At 39.0% G+C, this 20,059-nt stretch overlaps 1 protein-coding gene and 1 non-coding gene across 2 annotated transcripts; one reads left to right on the forward strand and one right to left on the reverse strand.

Moving 5' to 3' along the window:
• Positions 1-343: 343 nt before the first annotated feature.
• LOC141621658 (small nucleolar RNA R71) lies at positions 344-450 on the reverse strand. Its single transcript, XR_012532552.1, has one exon. It is a non-coding gene; the product is annotated as a small nucleolar RNA R71 (small nucleolar RNA).
• Positions 451-14,037: 13,587 nt separating this feature from the next.
• LOC141650737 (uncharacterized) lies at positions 14,038-16,949 on the forward strand. The gene is made up of 4 exons (XM_074458687.1): positions 14,038-14,043; positions 15,511-15,702; positions 15,840-16,213; positions 16,325-16,949. The coding sequence occupies exons 1-4, from the start codon at positions 14,038-14,040 to the stop codon at positions 16,947-16,949; spliced, it is 1,197 nt and encodes a 398-aa protein (XP_074314788.1).
• Positions 16,950-20,059: the final 3,110 nt, after the last annotated feature.

The raw sequence follows: 20,059 nt of genomic DNA on the forward strand, positions 1-20,059 counted from the left end.
CGTTGATTATATTCCTAAAGGATTCAAGCTCCCTACCACTGATAAAGGGACCTTTGAGATCAAAGCATCCTATATAAGCCTGGTTGAACGAAATTTATTTGGAGGAAAAGCTGGAGAGGACCCTGCCAAGTACATGGAGAAATTTGTTACATATTATTGTTATATTCCTTTGACTGCAGAGATGACTCAAGATTAATTCAAACAGACTCTTTTTCCTTTCTCTCTAAGAGATGATGCAGCAGAATGGCTACGTGACTTGGATATGGAGACCGACGCAATCACTAACTGGACTTCATTAGCTCTTGCATTCTACAAGAGGTATTTACCACCACAGAAGACTAATGCTCTTAGAAGCCAGATCACGAGTTTTAAACAAGGTCCTACCGAAGACTTTAATGAGGCCTGGGTTCGTTTCAAAAGGCTAGTTCGATCCGTCCCTCATCATGGCTTCCAGATTTGGTTCCTTTGCAACCAGTTTTACAACGGGTTGTATGACGATCACGGAGCTTTTCTTGATTCCGCTACCAATGGGAGATTCTAGGATAATACTAATGACAGTAATGCTTGGAAGTTGATTGATCAGATAGCTACTCATACTGCTGAGTATGGTAACCCCAGAGGTAGTAAGAGAGGAAGTGGTTCAGACAATGTTATTATGGCACAGTTGGAGGCCTTAACGGCTCAAATAGCTGAATTGAAGACTATCCAATCTTTGGGTAATAAGCAAGAAATGGTTCATATGGTTCAACAAGATGTGTTCATTGAGAGACGTGGGATAGATGGCCATACTGCGGCTAAGTGTATGAGTACCATTGAACAAGTTCATGCTTTCCAGTCTTTCAAGCAAGGTACTCCTTATTCTAACTTCTTCCCTGAAAGGAGTCAGAATGTATTTGCTCAAGCCCCGCCGCTGAATGCTTATATCATCCCTCAAAATCGTGGTAACCAACCACAAGGGAATTTTGTTCTGTAAAATGAAGGAGGTTTTCAACAGATGCAACCTCCTCCTCAAGATCCAAGTAATGAGATGGCATAAATGAAGGCTCTATTGCAACAAAGTTTGATGATTCAACAAAAGCAAACGGCTCAGATTTCCGAACTAATAGCTCACAACAAGATATTGGATACTCAAGTTGCTCAAATGGCGGCTCGAAATCCTTCAAAAAAGTCCGGCAATCTTCCTCCTCAAGGTAAACAAGCACATGAACAAGTTAATGCTATTTCTTTGAGGAGCGGTACCACTTATCAAAGTCCGGACGTGACCATTGATGAAGAGGAAGTCCCTTATATGCATCCTAAGGGATTGTGTAATCTTGAGTGGAGTGATGATGAGAAAGAATTTTGCAAAGATCAAACACGGGATAAGCAAAAAGACGAAAAACACAGAAACGACGTGAGTACTCGATCGAGCCCCAACAGGATTGATCGAGGAACCACATTACTCGATCGAGTACATCACGGGCTCTATCATGGCACCCCCCCCCCTCCCCAGAGCGTGATTTTTCTCGTGTTTCAGCTACGGCATTGGAAGAAAATAGGATCTTTGATCGAGTGACCACTGGACTCGATCGAGTACACCCTGTAACTGACGATGATGCTTCCAAAAGTACTTCTAAAGCAAAATAAGCCGAGCCAATTAAAATTCAACTACCTTTTCCACAACGGTTACAAAATTCTAAGCTCGAACAACAGTTTGGGAGGTTCATGGACGTAGTGAAGAATCTTCAAGTGAGTGTGCCATTTACTGAATAACTCAAGTGCCGGCATATGCTAAGTTTTTGAAAGAGATCTTATCAAAGAAGCGGTCTTTTGAAGAAGTTGAGACGGTGCATTCACTCAGGAGTGCGCGGCCGCATTACAAGCTAACTCACCACCAAAGTTAAAGGATCCAGGGAGTTTTTCTATTCCTTGTCATATTGGTAGTATAGCTATTGATAAAGCCCTTTGTGATTTAGGGGCTAGTGTTAGTGTCATGCCGTATTCCATTTGCAAAAAGTTAAATATGGGTCACTTACGTGTCACTAATAGGACCTTGCAAATGGATGATGGATCTTTAAAGAGGTCTATGGGTGTCTTAGAGGATATGCCAGTTAGAGTAGGGAAGTATTTCATTCCAGTTGACTTTATTGTTATGGATATGGCTGAGGACTCCCAAGTCCCTATTATTTTAGGAAGACCATTCCTACACACAGCGGGGGTGGTCATAGATGTTAGAGATGGCAGTCTTACACTACGAGTTGTGGATGATAAAATTACTTTTATTCTTGATAAACCATTAAAAATCCCAATTTAGAAGCTACTTGTCATACGATTTATGCTCTTGCTCCTACTATTGATTATTCCCTTGCTTATTGTTTGGACAGGAATCCGTCTGACTCCCCTGCAGCTGCATCAGGACCATGGAGCAAGGAGGTGGATGAGATAGAGAAGTTGATTTATGGAGATGAGCCTCATCCTGAGCCAGTTTATAGCTTTGATGACAATGTTGATATAGAAGCTGAATTGGATGCCTTGGAGGCCGAGATTTTCAAAGAGGAGCCCGTCAAAGTTTTTGATGAAGCTCCTATGATGGATGACATGCCCTATCTCCTTCCAAATGATGATGACTTGAAGAGCGATGAACATACTTGCTCATATTTCACATTAGACTTTGAGTTTGATGAGCCAGAACTTTATTCATTGCTTATTTTCTTTGCTTGAACTTTTTATTTGTGCTACTTATTTTTGTGTGTGGCACATGCGCTACTTTTTTATTTACTATTGCGTGCTTTAATTTGTATTGATTGTTACTTGGATGGGCATTTGTTTTAACGTGCACGAAATTGGTCCGTCCACTGGATACTCGATCGAGTGTAGCCAGGCTCGATCGAGTATCTCTGCTTTTTGGGTTTAAAACGTACCCAGATGATTATGTAATTACGCGGTTGGGTATTTTCCTCTATTTTTGCAGCTGGTTTGGGGGAACTCCTACACTCTTACCCGGTATTCTTTTCCCTTATATCTACTTTTATTATATGATCTCTATTTCTTTTCCATTCCTTTTGTTAGATGTGTCCTTTAGGTTGCTGGACATTTTTTTTTTTGTGTGTGATTGCTATGCTGTAGGCGTCACAATGAGGACACTGTGACATTTAGGTTTAGGGGAGGAGTCTTTATTTATGTTGTGTGATTTACTTATTGTTGTGTGCAATTATATCAAAAATCCATAAAAATTAAAAAATTTCAAAATCCAAAAACAGGGTTTTCATTCCTTTTAGGACGAGTCTTGGTGAATTAAATAACAATGATGTTAAATTGCATTGTTTTTGCATTTGAATCCAAATTTAGTTGTCGATGTAAATTGTTTTGACCCGTTATTCATGATAACAAAGTGATGTGAACATTATTTGCGAACATTTAGTCCCCTAATTGAGCCTATTTTGCATACTATTATAACATTTTATGGCCATTTTATCCGTCAAAACCTTCCTATTTGCTTTTCTATCGCATTTCATATGTTTTGTAGAAAAGGAGAGAATAAGGCGGAAATTCCCGTCTTTCGTGCATATTTGGAAGCTTATTGATGATATTATATGGACTAGTATGAAGAGGAGGCAAGAATGATGACCAATGATGTAGGAATAAAGAGTATATAGAAGGGTCATAAGGTTTAAAGCAAGGAGGAAAAGCAAGGAAGCCATTCATGAAGAAAATTGCTCGGAACGCAAACCAAGAGTTGCTCCTTTGGCTCTGAAAATATGCTATATAGAACGGCGTCAAAAAAACAAGCGATCTAGGCTTTTGAATCACTCCAATAGGAGTCCAGATGAGAAAATGACGTCCGTTTTACAATCCGAGCTCAAACAAAGAAGCTGTACAGGAATCCGCGCGTCCCGCGCTGAAGACGCTCGGATTGTCCCAAATCCGCTCGGATTGCTCCAAATCCGCTCGGATTCCTCCCTTGCTACAATCCGAGCGTCTTGCTCCAAATCCGCTCGGATTCCCTTGCTACAATCCTCCCGTCCCGACACCAATCCGCCCGGATTCCTGTCCAGCGCAAATTCGTTCTTCAAGCTTTCAAGAAAGACTCCCTTCCTCCGAAAAATACCGGCTCCTCCCTGCTCTAAACTCAAAAGTGTAATTACTAGTTTATCCCTTAGTTAACCCTAATGCATCCACCTAATTTCCACTATAAATACCCCATTTGTAATAATCAAAAGAAGCAAGTTTTATTAGACAAGCTTTTAGAGTAAAAAATCCTTCTTTAGATTAGATTAGGAGTAGATTAGAATAGATTACTCTTTAATCTTTCCACAAATTACACATTAATCTCTCTTTAATTATTGTTCAAGTTTATTATTCAAGTTTATTATTGGGTAATTGAAGATTATTGGGTTATTATTGGGAGATTGACAACCTTCCATCAATCATCAAGTTCCTTCTATTATTCTTTGCATTATTATTTTGGAATCTCCATAGGTATAATTCTCTTAATCCTTGTTTAATTATTGTTAATCTTTCTTACTTGTTCATCATGTTTGGCTTTGTTAGTATCATTGACAACCTTATTAACATGTTAAACTTGATCATGAGTGAGTAGTTACTTAGCTAGGATTAATGGGTAATTAGGGGAAACCAACATGGGGATTGATTCATGCTTAAATTAATATGCTTCCATGGTTTATTTGCTTGCTTGTTTTGATCTCAACTCATGCACATGTTATGTTTGATGAAATGTTAAGCCTATGAATCCTTGCATTTACTACCATCTCTTATCTTTTCAATGAGACTTGTAAGACATAAACCAACTCGAGTCTCATTAGACCATGCATGTTGTTGAGTAGGGAAGATTAAGTCGACTTGTAGGTGTTGTACAATCTAATCGATTCGGCTCCGGGACCCAAACTTTCCTAGGATTGTAAGATATAACCCAACTCAATCCATCACAACAATAATTGCTTGCTTATAATTTGAGAACATGTTTGTATGATCAATTCCCATGATTCCCCTATGACCCCATGATATCCTAGCATTTTTTTAATTAATTGTTTACATCTTTCCTTTTGTTGCTTGTTTATTGCCTTTATTAGATTAGAATCATCAACCCATTATAATTGTGACAACCCCAAGCACAACCATAATTAGATTGAATAATTTGAGTAACCACCGTCCCATGGATCGACCTCGACTTACCACTAACTAGTTGTTTGTTGAGTATTATAAATGTGTTTGATTGGATGTGACCCGACGACATCACCCACATCAAAATGGCGCCGTTGCCGGGGACGGTGTTGTTTATTTGAATTGTTCTTTTGTCTAGTTTTAGTTGTGCTTCTTCTTGAGGAATTTTGGTTCCTTGGAAATTTATTTCTTGTACTTGTTCTTTTTCACATGCTCAACATGTCTACATTCACTTTTTGGCAATATGAAAATGAATCATTTGATAAATATGTTGCAAGATTTGAAGATTATATGACTCATGCTTGGCATCATGGTTTTACTCTTTCGAATTATGAAGCATGTTGTGTTGTTTATAATGGCATGAACCTTGAAACCCGCAACTTGGCATTTCACTTGAGTGGTGGTAGGATATGTGAGATGAGTTGTGAGAAATTTTGGGAATTTGTTGAGTTCATGACCACCCATTGTCTTAAGCAAACTATACATGACATCTTTGAGAATGCCAAGGAAGGTATGGAAGTGATAAAAGCCACATTTCAAAAATTCATTGAGGAAAACTATGATGAAAATGAGATCTGTGAGGATGAGAAACCTTCCTATAACCTTGAGTCAACCCACTTTGTCCACAAAATTACCCCACCTTGGGAAGATGGAGTGCTAGATGAGGAGAGTGATGATGAGGAGGAGTACATTCTTGATTGTGAAACTAATGCTTGGATGCCGTCATCCTACTCTTCTTGTGTTTCAATGAAATCAACCTCCATGGAATTTGATGTTAATGGGCAAAGTGAGAATGATATGGATGTAAACTTGAGTGAAAACTCACCCTTTGAGGATGATATATTTGAGGGAGACAATTGTGTTGAACTTGGTGAGCCTTGTTACGACAACCCCTTTGATAATGGACCTTGTTGGGATGAGGAATATGATGAGGACATTTGGGAACCTCAATTAGACACTCTTGAAATCACCTTGGATGATAATGAGAGCACTTGCATTGAATGTGGTGATTTTGACTATTTGGAGGATGAGTTGAGTGAATTGCCAACCAACTACCCATTTCATGTTCCTTCCGTCCATTTTTCTTATGATTTTTGTCATAATATTCTTGACATGCTTGTTCGGTCTTTTACTTGGGCATTATTTCATTGCATAATCTTGTGTTGCTATGCATGCCTATTCATGTCTCACTCCCAAGAATTTGACCGACTTCTACGTGCTTTGAGTGCTAGTGATGATTTTCCATGAAATTGTTAATTGATAATCTTTGGTTTGATGGAGTCCCTTAAAAACCATTAATTTGTATATATGCATTTAGTGTAGTTTGAATTGTATTATATCTCACATGATTCATGTAGATAGTTGCATATAGACTAGAATTCATGCATAGGCACTAATGACCAATCCTATTCTTTTCTACACTAAAGATAGTGTTTAAATCGGTTTGGGGAGGTTTGATCATAGGTGACCATAATTTACTAGAAATCATGCATCATATAGTATAGTTTAGATTGCATTCATTTGTTATATATGTCATATAGAATTGCATTTAGTTAGAGCATGCATTCATTCATACCCTATCATTGCATTTGTACTTTATTTCAAAAAAATCAAAAACCCAAAAACATGTATTTTCCTTTTATCCCTACTCCTACATGTACATTGAGGACAATGTCCAAAATAAAGTGGGGGATGGGAATTTATATTCCAAAAATGCATAAAAATTGAAAAATTTCGAAAAATCACAAAAATATGTCTTTTAATTTCATAAAAACAAAACCCATAAAAATTGAAAAATCCAAAAACAAGTTCATTTCCTTTGTAGTGTAGACTTGTATATATTGTTTTGTATATATTGTGTTTGTTCATCCTTTTTCACATTGATTGACTACGCCACATCCGAGACATGAGGATATTGAAGACCGCATGGTATGATCTTTCCAATCTCCTTTTTCCTCTTTATGTTAATGACTATGTGGCTTTATTTTGATTGATGCGGTAAAAACAATGTGAACTTAGGACTTGCATTTAGTTTATATGGCATATTAGTTGGTAGAATCATTTGCATTAGGATGTATATATGTTAGTTGCATCATGGCATGTAGTTTGCATGTTAGAAAAAATTTTGCGAAACCGTCTACTTGGGAAGCTTGACTAGTGTATATAAGGCCCTAGTATATGCTTTTTGTTCTTAAGACTTTGCTTGTTAGAATACTTGTAAAACACCCTAGGATGTGTCATGCTAGTATCCTTTGACCCATGGATTAAGGCCTAGTCAAGAGTACCTTGTGGTGTGATAACTCCTTGGCTACCGTTTATTCCAAGGTGACCCTTGAAACTATGCATCCATCCATCATTCATCCATGTTCTACCACACATTTTGTCATCAAAGGGAATGGGCACAAAAAGAAATCAATTTGAGTTCAATGAAATGAAAAGTGAAAGAAAGTTTGCAAAAATGCATCAAATGAAAAGAGGAGCAAAAATAGAACTCCTAAAGCTTCAAATATAAGCCACCCTCACTACATATGGGGTGACTTTGAAAATGTTCAAAAAGAAATGCAAAGAAAAGTTGAAAGTTGTCAAGTGTTGAAATGCCAAAAATCAAAAAGAAATGGCAAAAAGAAAGTGTTCTCAAATGTTATATGCCACAAGAAATTGAGGGAAAAAAACAACAATGAAAGCAAACTCCCAAAATGAAACTCAAATACTATCGATCCCTTTTCCGTCTTATCCATTTTTGTGCATGGTAGAGAGGGGACGACCCTTCTTCTTGTCTAGGCAAGAGGGGGAATTCCGCGATCCTCCAGTGTTTCTAACGCCATAGGGAGTCTACTTTTGACAAAAGCATTTAACGATTGAGGACAAAGGTACCCTAGCTTGACACAACTTGGAGGTGATTTATTGGTATCCTTCTAGGCTTAGTAGTTTGAAGAAATTGTATCTATGAAGGAGTGTGTACCCTTGAATTTCTTCCCTTGTAGATAATTTCCGCCACTTAGATGAGGAAAGTGGCTATTCTTTTGTAGATGCATCCATTATGTGATTTTGTGTGCTTAATGTTTGAATGTGTCGCCATTTTGGCAAGACCCACCTTGCCTTGCAAGAAGGCATCCTACCTCATGGTTGTCTTGTTGTGAGTTGAAGGGGCGGAGTGAGACCCGCTAATTGTCTCATATCGGTTATATTAGTAGGTTAGTTTAAATAAAGGTCTAGTTTTAGTCACCTCTTTACTCGGGACGAGTAAAAGTTCGGTTTGGGGATATTTGATGTGAACATTATTAGCGCACATTTAGTCCCCTAATTGAGCCTATTTTGCATACTATTATAACATTTTATGGCCATTTTATCCGTCAAAACCTTCCTATTTGCTTTTCTATCGCATTTCATATGTTTTGTAGAAAAGGAGAGAATAAGGCGGAAATTCCCGTCTTTCGTGCATATTTGGAAGCTTATTGATGATATTATACGGACTAGTATGAAGAGGAGGCAAGAATGATGACCAATGATGTAGGAATAAAGAGTATATAGAAGGGTCATAAGGTTTAAAGCAAGGAGGAAAAGCAAGGAAGCCATTCATGAAGAAAATTGCTCGGAACGCAAACCAAGAGTTGCTCCTTTGGCTCTGAAAATATGCTATATGGAACGGCGTTGAAAAAACAAGCGATCTAGGCTTTTGAATCACTCCAATAGGAGTCCGGATGAGAAAATGACGTCCGTTTTACAATCCGAGCTCAAACAAAGAAGCTGTACAGGAATCCGCGCGTCCCGCGCTGAAGACGCTCGGATTGTCCCAAATCCGCTCGGATTGCTCCAAATCCGCTCGGATTCCTCCCTTGCTACAATCCGAGCGTCTTTCTCCAAATCCGCTCGGATTCCCTTGCTACAATCCGCCCGTCCCGACACCAATCCGCCCGGATTCTGTCGTCCCCGCAAATTGTTCTTCAAGCTTTCAAGAAAGACTCCCTTCCTCCGAAAAATACCGGCTCCTCCCTGCTCTAAACTCAAAAGTGTAATTACTAGTTTATCCCTTAGTTAACCCTAATGCATCCACCTAATTTTCACTATAAATACCCCATTTGTAATAATCAAAAGAAGCAAGTTTTATTAGACAAGCTTTTAGAGTAAAAAATCCTTCTTTAGATTAGATTAGGAGTAGATTAGAATAGATTACTCTTTAATCTTTCCACAAATTACACATTAATCTCTCTTTAATTATTGTTCAAGTTTATTATTCAAGTTTATTATTGGGTAATTGAAGATTATTGGGTTATTATTGGGAGATTGACAACCTTCCATCAATCATCAAGTTCCTTCTATTATTCTTTGCATTATTATTTTGGAATCTCCATAGGTATAATTCTCTTAATCCTTGTTTAATTATTGTTAATCTTTCTTACTTGTTCATCATGTTTGGCTTTGTTAGTATGATTGACAACCTTATTAACATGTTAAACTTGATCATGAGTGAGTAGTTACTTAGCTAGGATTAATGGGTAATTAGGGGAAACCAACATGGGGATTGATTCATGCTTAAATTAATATGCTTCCATGGTTTATTTGCTTGCTTGTTTTGATCTCAACTCATACACATGTTATGTTTGATGAAATGCTAAGCCTATGAATCCTTGCATTTACTACCATCTCTTATCTTTTCAATGAGACTTGTAAGACATAAACCAACTCGAGTCTCATTAGACCATGCATGTTGTTGAGTAGGGAAGATTAAGTCGACTTGTAGGTGTTGTACAATCTAATCGATTCGGCTCCGGGACCCAAACTTTCCTAGGATTGTAAGATATAACCCAACTCAATCCATCACAACAATAATTGCTTGCTTATAATTTGAGAACATGTTTGTATGATCAATTCCCATGATTCCCCTATGACCCCATGATATCCTAGCATTTTTTTAATTAATTGTTTACATCTTTCCTTTTGTTGCTTGTTTATTGCCTTTATTAGATTAGAATCATCAACCCATTATAATTGTGACAACCCCAAGCACAACCATAATTAGATTGAATAATTTGAGTAACCACCGTCCCATGGATCGACCTCGACTTACCACTAACTAGTTGTTTGTTGAGTATTATAAATGTGTTTGATTGGATGTGACCCGACGACATCACCCACATCACAAAGCTCAGAACTCGAGTCTTGACCGTATTGACATTCCTTATGCTAATTAGATTTGACAAATTTATGTTGGTAAACTACTTAAATTCTGAGGTCTATAGAGCTTCCTAGGCCAGGAACATCAATAAACTGGTCTCTTTGTCAATTAGGCTTGAGCGTGGTTTCTCCTTGTGGAATATGTAATATCAAACTGCATAAGTGTGACATTGATTTCTTGATACTTTTATTGCTTTCATTTGACTAAGTACATGTGGATAGGCGATTCTTACCGTTCAAATAAGCCATATATTATTCTTTTTTGTTAGCCCGTTTGAACCCTTGTAGCCATTTCATATCTTAATTTCATAGCTACAATCTAAGAATTTGCCTACCTTATCGCGACAGTCGCAATTGCTTGTTTATCATATCTGTTTTGCTATTATGGTTGGGTTGGGACTTATTGTCACGTGGGTATGGCAAAGTACTTTTTAGAAATTATGTTGTATCCTTGTGTTGGAAAAAGGAAAAAATATGAAGCAAAAGAAAAAGAAAGAGAAGAAAAAATCGAAGAAAGAAAAGAAAAAAGAAGAGAATTGAAAAGAAAAGAGAAAAGAAATTGATTGCTTCATTTTGGTTTTGTCAAGGATTGAAAGGTTGTTACTAGAGTCTAATGTATATTTGGAGAGTACTTCATAAGCTCTCATGTGTTGTATAGTTGAGATGATTTCTCTAGTTGGGTTGTATTCATGCTTACTTTTGTCTAGAATTGGTTTTGGTTTAGCGCTGCGACTACCGTCTTAGCTCCACATATCCATAATAACGTGCCTTGTCACAAACCATTTATACCTTTGCCCATTTACCATCTTTATTGTCCTTAATACATGTACTTTTGTCTACATATTAGATGCATACTAGTTGGGGAAATCTCTATCACATTAGATTGCATGCATGTTTCATAAGTTGAGTGAGTGTTTCTAATTCTTTATATCTTTACATATAAATCATCCATACTTATGAGTGCATGAGTGAATCCGCGAGAATCCGACTAATTTGTCTTGCAAGATCGAAAGGTATTTGGCATTTGTCTATAGTATGGTGACATGAGACTTGAGCTGCGTTTTCTATTACCCGTACCTTTGAATTTGTTTTATTGGTACACTTTGGTCATTGCTTTGTTACAGTTATGGATAGCTCGGGATTTGTATGCATTAAACATTAGCACTGAGTTATTTATTTGCCATTTGTATGATTGCCTTCTGTATTGTGTGATGCTTTGCTTGAGGACAAGCAAAGAGATGGTTTGGAGGAGTTTGATGAGTCATAATTATATGCATATTTATGCCTCCCCTTAATTACTTTTGATACAGTTTTCGTGCTAATTTATATTAATTACATGCCTTTTATGTTAGAATGTTGTTACTTCTGGTATTTGATGTTTAATGCAGGAATGATGCATTTGAGGAGCAAAGGAATGAAATGGGCATCGCGGAGTGGGCACGAAGGAATACACGAAGCATGGCACAGGAATCTAGAAGAATAAAGGAAGAGAAGTTAAGAAGACAGCACGAAGAAAAGAGCTTAAACGGAGTGGTTCCTCGATCAATCCCACCTAGGCTCGATCGAGGAAGTAGTGTACTCGATCGAGTTCACCTAGGCTCTATCGAGGATCCTATATTCTCAGGGATTTTCCGCAATTTCCATGAGTTGGTTTTGTTTTACTATAAATACCCAATTCGTATGCTATGTTTATGTACGTCTTATTTTTACCTAGTTACACATAGCTTCTCTAAAAACTCTCTTAGAATACTCTTAGATTAGTTTACAATAGTATTGCTTCGGATCTATCACTCTTTAATTTAGGTACCTTGTTAACCTTTCTTTAGTTATTATTAATTCGAGTTCTAATTTATACAATTGCTTTATTAGTATTCATCTTATTATGTTCTTAATTATGCTTTCTTATATCGTTATTGTTGTTGTTGTTGTTGTTGTTGTTGTTGTTATTATTATTATTATTATTATTATTATTATTATTATTATTATTATTATTATTATGAGTAGCTAATTTCATAATCTAGGGTGAAAGGGGATCTAGGTTGTTAGAAAAGGGTTAACTAATGAATTGATTATTAAATTGCTTTTGATTGTTGTTCAATTGTTGTCTTACATCTAGTTAATTAATTACTGATTAGAATTGGTTAATTAGTCTTGCAAACTAGGATTTTCACCGACCGGGTTAAGACTAGTATAGGCCACGATAATTGAATTAGACCGACTTAATAATAGCAATCGCATGTTAAGTTTAGATCTAAAAAGACATATTAGAATCGACCAATCGTATGACTTTCAACAATATGAATTGCTCAATCAATGAATTAAAAACCTTACCCTTGGATGACTACCTAGTGAACCTAATCCCTAGATTCTTTATTATTATTGAATTTATCTTTATTTACATCACAATTAGTTTAGAAATCAAACAAACAAAACCCCACAAAATTGTCACCTTTAAAGACGAACTTAAATATAAACAAACTAGATTAATTAACTAGCCTCCCTGTGGATTCAATCCTTTCTTGCTACTAGCTACCAGTTAGTAGTAATTTAGGATTTATTTTGATACGTCAACGACTAAAAATTACCTTATCAGTAATCTTTGCTGATTTTAAGCAAAGAGATGCTTTTATAGAATTGATGAGTCGTCGCATGAGACCCACTAGGTGCATCGACACGGGTATTTTGGAGGATCTGAAAATAGAAGTAGATGTCCGACATATCTTTGAGACTCTGGGTTTGGAGGGGTTGTATTACCTAAGGAAACACTCTTATGCCTTTCTGACCTTAGAGTTCTTGAGCTCCTTCACTTATGAGGTGGCGGAGAAAATGGTAGGTTTCCGGTTGATGAACACTAGTCTTTACCTTACCCTGGACCAGTTCGCTGATCATCTGAGGCTTTCACTAGCCAAGACGGGATATCTTAGAGATGTCCCGACTGAGTGTGGTGCCAGTGGCTACATGCCTTCGTTCACTGGTAGACTTGCCCCTACTTCGAGTAACATGTTGATTAATGACGTTCAGCATATGACTTTGAAGATCTTTCTCCGAGCCTTGACCTGTTTGCTCTATAATAGGAAAGATGTGAGTAAGCTCAACTCACACGAGGTCATGTTGTTGGTTGCTTACCTGAACCCCACCCGAGTGGAGCACGTTGCATACAGTGCCCCAGTCATCATGTGTGCCAGTTTGGCCTTGATGGCCAAGTCTTCGACCCGTTAGCTCAGTTATGGTGATGTTGCCACCCGCCTAGCAGAGAGGTTGACTAGTTTTAAGGCCTCTTCGGCTCTCAAACCTTTGGTTCTGGTTGTTCCTACTTTGAGCAGGGCTTACTTCATCTCTTAGAAGTGGATGAGGGTATTGGATGATGGTGGGTTAGCTTGGAGGGTGAGTGGTATGAGTTGAATGAGAGTACCCGACCCGGACCATCTTCCAGTGACTGAGTCGTTGACTGCGACTGCGGTTACATCGGACTAGGATGATGATGAGCCCGCCCCTACCCGCCAGACATACCTGATCATGGATGACCTTTTGGAGGAGATGCCTGAGCCGGTCGGGGGAGACCATGCTAGGCCAGAGGACTAGGTAACCAGAGTGGGGAGAGGCCCCAGGAGAGTGAGAGAGTTGGTAAGAGAGTCCCAGCCAGTGCAGCCCGGTCAACCCCGATATCAGTATCCCAGCTACCCGTCTTCTTTTAGTCCCCAGATGCAGGTGAGTGAGCTCACGGAGAGGGTGTCCAATGCCTCAGTGCTCCGGAACCTCCATGAGATGGCCTACATACAGGGTGTGGGAACCAACTTGGCCCAACCTGTTTGGTGGCGAGGCGTGGGGAACGATAGTGGAGTCTTTCACTCCTACGGAGTGTACCCGGCTACGTGGGGAGTTCCTGAGAGCTATCCTTACGGATGTCTAGCGCCATGGAGAGTAGGAGAAGACCCTGGCACGGGAGCGACCACCGGAGGAGGCACGTCAGGAGCCGGCACATCAGGAGGAGGAGGAGATGAGGAGATGGAGGAGGATCGAGGTGGCGACCTCAAGTGATTTTCTTGTCGTCTTGTTTTAGCGGGCTTGTGGTTACTTGATACATTTGTTTTGATTACACTTGAATTTATTCCGATTTATATTTGGCCATAAGGTCGTATTTCGTTAGATTTTATAGACGTCTTATGCAAGTATGTGATGTCGGGGATGAAACCCCGGGGATTGTTATATTTTCTTTGCTTAATGTTGCATTTGGATCGGAGGGCATTCTGACCTGTAGTTACTCGATCGAGTGCCCTCAACACGATCGAGTACCTGCCGATGACACCGTAGGGATCCTTCTGTTCTCTATGTACACGATCGAGTACGCTTAACTCGATCGAGTAGCCTGACCCGAACTTGATCGAGTATTTCTAACTCGATCGAGTGCCCCTGTTTACCCTAGTAATCCATTTTAGTGTATTACTTGGAATCATGGGAGTACTTGTTGATATTATATATCGTTCCTATGGCTATTAGTCACGTTCGTATGCTTTATATTTCAATACATGTGATATCTAGACGGTATGCACTACTTTACGTCCTACATGGTTACTAATTTCCTTAAGTGTCGTTCTAAATGGTTGTTACGTTTATATAGTTGTTGGTCATAATTTCAAGATAGTGATGTTGAGTAATCATGTGTTAGTAATGTCATATAAATAGTTAAGTTAATTTCCGCATTTATTGGCTTGGTATCGTTGCGCATAATTTAATCATTTTGTGTGTTATTTTCTTATTCAATATACCCACATGCATACATGTTATGAAAGTAATGTCAAGAAAGGTTAGATCGTAATTGTTGGCTTTATAATGTGTTGCTTCATCCCGTAATGTCAAGATTAAGTGATAGTATCCATTTTCTTGTCAAATTCGACTATCTCGTCGTGAAGGTGAACTTCGGGGACGAAGTTTATTTTAAGAGGGGAAGAGTAATGTCGCGCGTGAAAAATGCCTAAAATGTCGTCTTATAGATACTTCTTTGGTAGTTAATTGCTATTTCTGCTATAAAATTTTAATTATTGTCCAAGTAATTTAAGGTTTTTTTTTTTGTATGCCTTGGGTTTTCCTAATCATATGGTGGAGCTTGTGATGCAATGTGTGACTACCACCACATACTCTATTTCCCTTAATGGTAATTTGTTTGGATTCTTTCAGGGCTTGAGGCAGGGTGACCTCCTTTCACCATTGTTGTTCACTCTATGCCTTGAGTACTTGAGCAGACTGATTGAATGGGTCCAGAACAAGCCTGAGTTTAGATTTCATCCCTTCTGCAAGAGGGTTCAATTAAGTCATCTGTGCTTTGCAGATGATTTGATCATGTTTTGCAGAGGGGATAGACAGTCTGTTGTTCTTTTATTGAGAGCTTTTAAAATGTTTTCTCACGCTTCTGGTTTGAACATGAACCCTAGTAAGTCTAATATTTATAGCAATGGAGTTAAGGAGAGTACTATGATGATGCTTGAAATAATTTCTGGAATAAGAAGGGGAAGGTTCCTTTTCGGTATTTGGGTGTGAATATTACTCCTAAGAGACTTGGGGTGGATGACTGTCATTGCCTCATTGAGAGAATCAGTGATAGAATTCAGGGTTTGGGAGCTAGGAAGCTTTCCTATGCTGGTAGAGTGATCCTTATAAAATCTGTTTTGAGCACTTTGCACAACTACTGGGCACGCATCTTTATTCTCCCAAAGTCAATTATTAATAGAATTGAAGTACTGTGCATGAAGTTTTTATGGCATGGCGCTGACAGTAGAGGAAGCCCAGCTTTGGTTGCTTGGAATCAGGTCTGCCAATCTGCTAGAAAAGGAGGGCTAGGTCTGAAGCATTTGCATTGGTGGAATGTGGCAGCAGTTGCTAAGTACGTTTGGTGGATTGCTATTAAAGGTGACCACCTGTGGGTTAGATGGATACATGTTGTGTACATCAAGCATCAGAACTAGTTTGCTTATTCACCTGGTATTACTGCTAGTTGGGCTTGGAAAAAAATATGTTGGGTAAAGGAGATCATTAAACCATTCCTCCTCAGTCAGAGGACAGGTGCCTATACCATCAAACAGGGGTATCAGTGGCTTGTTGAGGAGGGTACTGATAAGGAGTGGCATCCTTGGATGAGTAATTCCTTGCTTATTCCTAGGCATAAGTTCAATATTTGGTTGGTTGCCCATAGGAGACTATTAACAATGGACAGGCTTATGAGGATGGGAATTGTGCAGGATAATATATGTTACCTTTGTGCTGCTGCTGAAGAATCATTGGATCACCTGTTCTTCCAGTGTCCATTCAGTGGTAGATGTGTGTGTTTGATGCAGGATTGGTTACAGATAAAACTTCCCCAACAAGGTATTATTGAGTGGTGGATTCAGTTTCGTTCTCAATCTCTTGTGATGAAGCAGGAGATGGCTATGGCTTTGGCAAGTCTTTGCTATCAGATCTGGATTAGCAGGAATAAGTGCCGAGTTGATGGACTAGTACCCATTCCCCGAGTGCTAGTACACAAATGCAAAGCAAAGATTATATTGAGACTTCGTGGGAGGAAGATTAGGCCCAGCAATAGTCGAGTACACGGATGGTTAAACATGATTTGTATGGGATAATTGTAGATAGTTGAGCAAAATAGTATATGATCTTTTTGTATGGGTGATTTTGATTAATATATAATACTTACTCTTTCCCAAAAAAAAAAAAAAAAAAAAAAAAAAAAAAAAATTAAGGTTTTGTAAGTAATCTAATTGTTGTGTGGGTGATTTAAACGAACAGTGAATAATGTAGTTGGTAATTTATGCATGGGATGTTTAATGAGTTAATTTGCTATGAATAGTATGTTGATGGTGATAAATGGTATGACGTTGTATGGTGTTAGAGTCGCCTGGTAAAGTGGAAGTGATAGTTTGTGTTTGTGTATCTTTTAACTGTTAACATGCGAGTGATGGCTCGGAATAAAGTTGTGTTTTATGGTCATACTCGTGAAGGTAGACGATGATGGTGAGTAGTCGGCATGAGCAGTTGGGTGGTGTGTTGGAATGGTTATAATAGTTCTTGTCGAGCTGAGTGGTGGTCAGTTACCTTAGTTTATGTTACACCTTGAGTTGTGGGAGACGATGAGTTGAACTTCGGGGGACGAAATTCTTTTTAAGGGGGGAAGATCCGTTAGGGACCCGTTGACCGTCGTTGACTAACCTTAGACGCATGTCTAGACCTCTGGAAACCTTATTAGTTCGATCTTACGTTATGATAACCTTTGGGATTAGGAACCTCGATCTAACGTAGGCTACTCGATCGAGTAACCCAGTGACTCGATTGAGTAAGTCCCATACTCGATCGAGTAAGTCGAGTTCAGCGGTAAAATATAAATCCTGAAGTCGTGAACCTAAAATCAGTTTTCATTTCATTTCTTCCTAAACCTGATTGTTAATACCATTCTCTCCTTCACCAACCTTCATCTTTGGACCCCTTTTATGATTGGAGACACCATAGGATTGGAGTCGGATAGCGCTCTTGTCGCCGGAACGCCGAGCATGGGTAAGTCATCATCATCATCGTCTTCCTTAGTTTTGGTTGTGGTTGTGTTTGTTAGTAATAGGGTTTGCCATACTGTTTGTAATAGGTGGTAATGGTGATTGCTTGTCGTCATATGGTTGTATGCGGTGTTGCTGGTGATTGCTAAAGGCAAGTTTTTCCTACTCAGTACTATTGATTGTTTGGTATGTTGGTTATGTTGTTAGTTGGTATTGGTTTTGTTTACATTGGTATTGTGGTTTGTTTTGTTAGTTGGGAATGGCTTCACGCCCTTGATTTGCCCTTTGTGGTTCCCGCCACAAGGGGGATGTGCACATTAATGGACATGGGTTATGCGCTCGATGGAGATGAGCGGGGCTTAGGTGGTAAAGACTGCGGTCCCCCACTGGCGGTGTAGAATATCTGTTGCGATGGATATTCTGGTAGGACTTTACCTTCGGGTAGTCAGATGATTGATGGGTGATTGGAGGTGGAGTTGGGTTTGTGTATGCCGTACTTTGTGTTTTGTATTTCTTCAGTTACTGACCTTGTGTGGTGTTGTTTGTGTTTCTTCTTGTGTTGTGTCTGCCGTGATCCATTATGGTGAGCAGTCAGTCTTAGCAGGTGTTGATATGTGGAGCTTAGTTGGGTGCTTTGGAGGGACGAGTCTATCACTGAGTCATGGCATGGATAGTGTCACCGTAGTTGATAGTTGTTGTTATCAGTTGTACCTTTTATTTTATTAAGTTAAACTTGTAATAAACTTAATTGTTCTTTTATTAACGTTATGATATTTACTAGTCCTCGGGCAACCGAGATGGTAATGCCCTTATCTGCTAAGGAAGGTCTTGCTAAGGCTCCTTGGTATAAATGGAGGTGTTACAGTTACAACTTAACTATTTGAGTTTAATGCTAAACACTTCTTTACTTGATTGTTCGCACTACAAGCTTGGGAAACTAAGTCTTGTAATGCCTACATGTGTTGGGAATGCCTAGAGGATAGGGTCCCGACTTATGGGGATGTTACAGACACTTTTTACTTAGTCAGCAATGCGCTAGGGGCGCTCAATCCTCTACAAAAGAGATAGCAGTCTTTCCTGTGACTTGGAAAGGGTTGAGACTCCCTTGTTTTTAGAAGATGGAGGGGTCAATAGGACAATAATTGGGCAGGCGGGGAAGTAAGGGACTCCCCTTGGTAGCAGAACTAGCAGCAGGAAGATTCGATTTGCTTCCACCACGGGAATTTGACATAGCTTCCGACTGTAATCGCCTTAAGATTAAAAGGTCAAAGTAAGAAGTGTAAGAAAAAAGTGTAAGGACAGAAGAAGATCAAAAGGCTATTTATAGGCAAATCAAGAACCTACAAATACCCTTTATTTAATAGTCTTAGAAACCAAAGACACACCTTGCTACTGACATCCTGATAGAATAAAGGTGTTTGGTCACATCAGCCATAACTATAATTGTTAGACGGCCACGTGCCACGAGCGCGCGCTATGAACCAAAGCTTGAGCCAAGATCTATGAAGGTGCATCAGAGTGTTTGCCAAGTAAAACCAAAGACCATCTAATGAAGTCTTCAGCCTTCGATTGGGGTAATTGATAGAGCATGCAAAATCAGCCCGTGCCAACCAAAGCCATGGTACCGACTAGAACACAAACTTGATCCGACTGAACACCCCCCCCCCCCCCGGCGAAACCTGACCTAATAGAAACCGAAAAATTAACAACTCAAAATTGACCCGTTCGCGACCCGATATGACGCGATGATCAGTGACCCGAACCCGAACCGATATTGCCATGATTAAATGGATACCCCAAGAATTATTAAGCTCAATATTGATAAAAATGAAATAGATTTTTTTGTTTAGTTTAATACATTTGCCTTATTAATAATGAAGTAATTAACCAAATAATGGTCGAAAAGTAAACGTAAAAAATTGAAGTAATGCGATAAAGTAAATAAATCTGATAATGACCCAACCCAAACCTAACCCGAACAAGTAAACGAATCAACTCGAATGTCTTGCCTGATAACGAATCGACTCGGCCCGAATGGTTAGGCTAACTCGACCCGACTTGACCATACCTAGACCCGATCCAACTAACCCAATTGCCACCTCTATTAATACCGACTGATTGTAACACCTCCATTTACTTAAGAGCCTTTAACAAGACATTCCCGAGCAAATAAGAGGGTTATCATCTCG

The sequence above is a fragment of the Silene latifolia genome, chromosome 1 (assembly GCF_048544455.1).
Source record: "Silene latifolia isolate original U9 population chromosome 1, ASM4854445v1, whole genome shotgun sequence".
Taxonomy (NCBI): Eukaryota; Viridiplantae; Streptophyta; class Magnoliopsida; order Caryophyllales; family Caryophyllaceae; genus Silene; species Silene latifolia.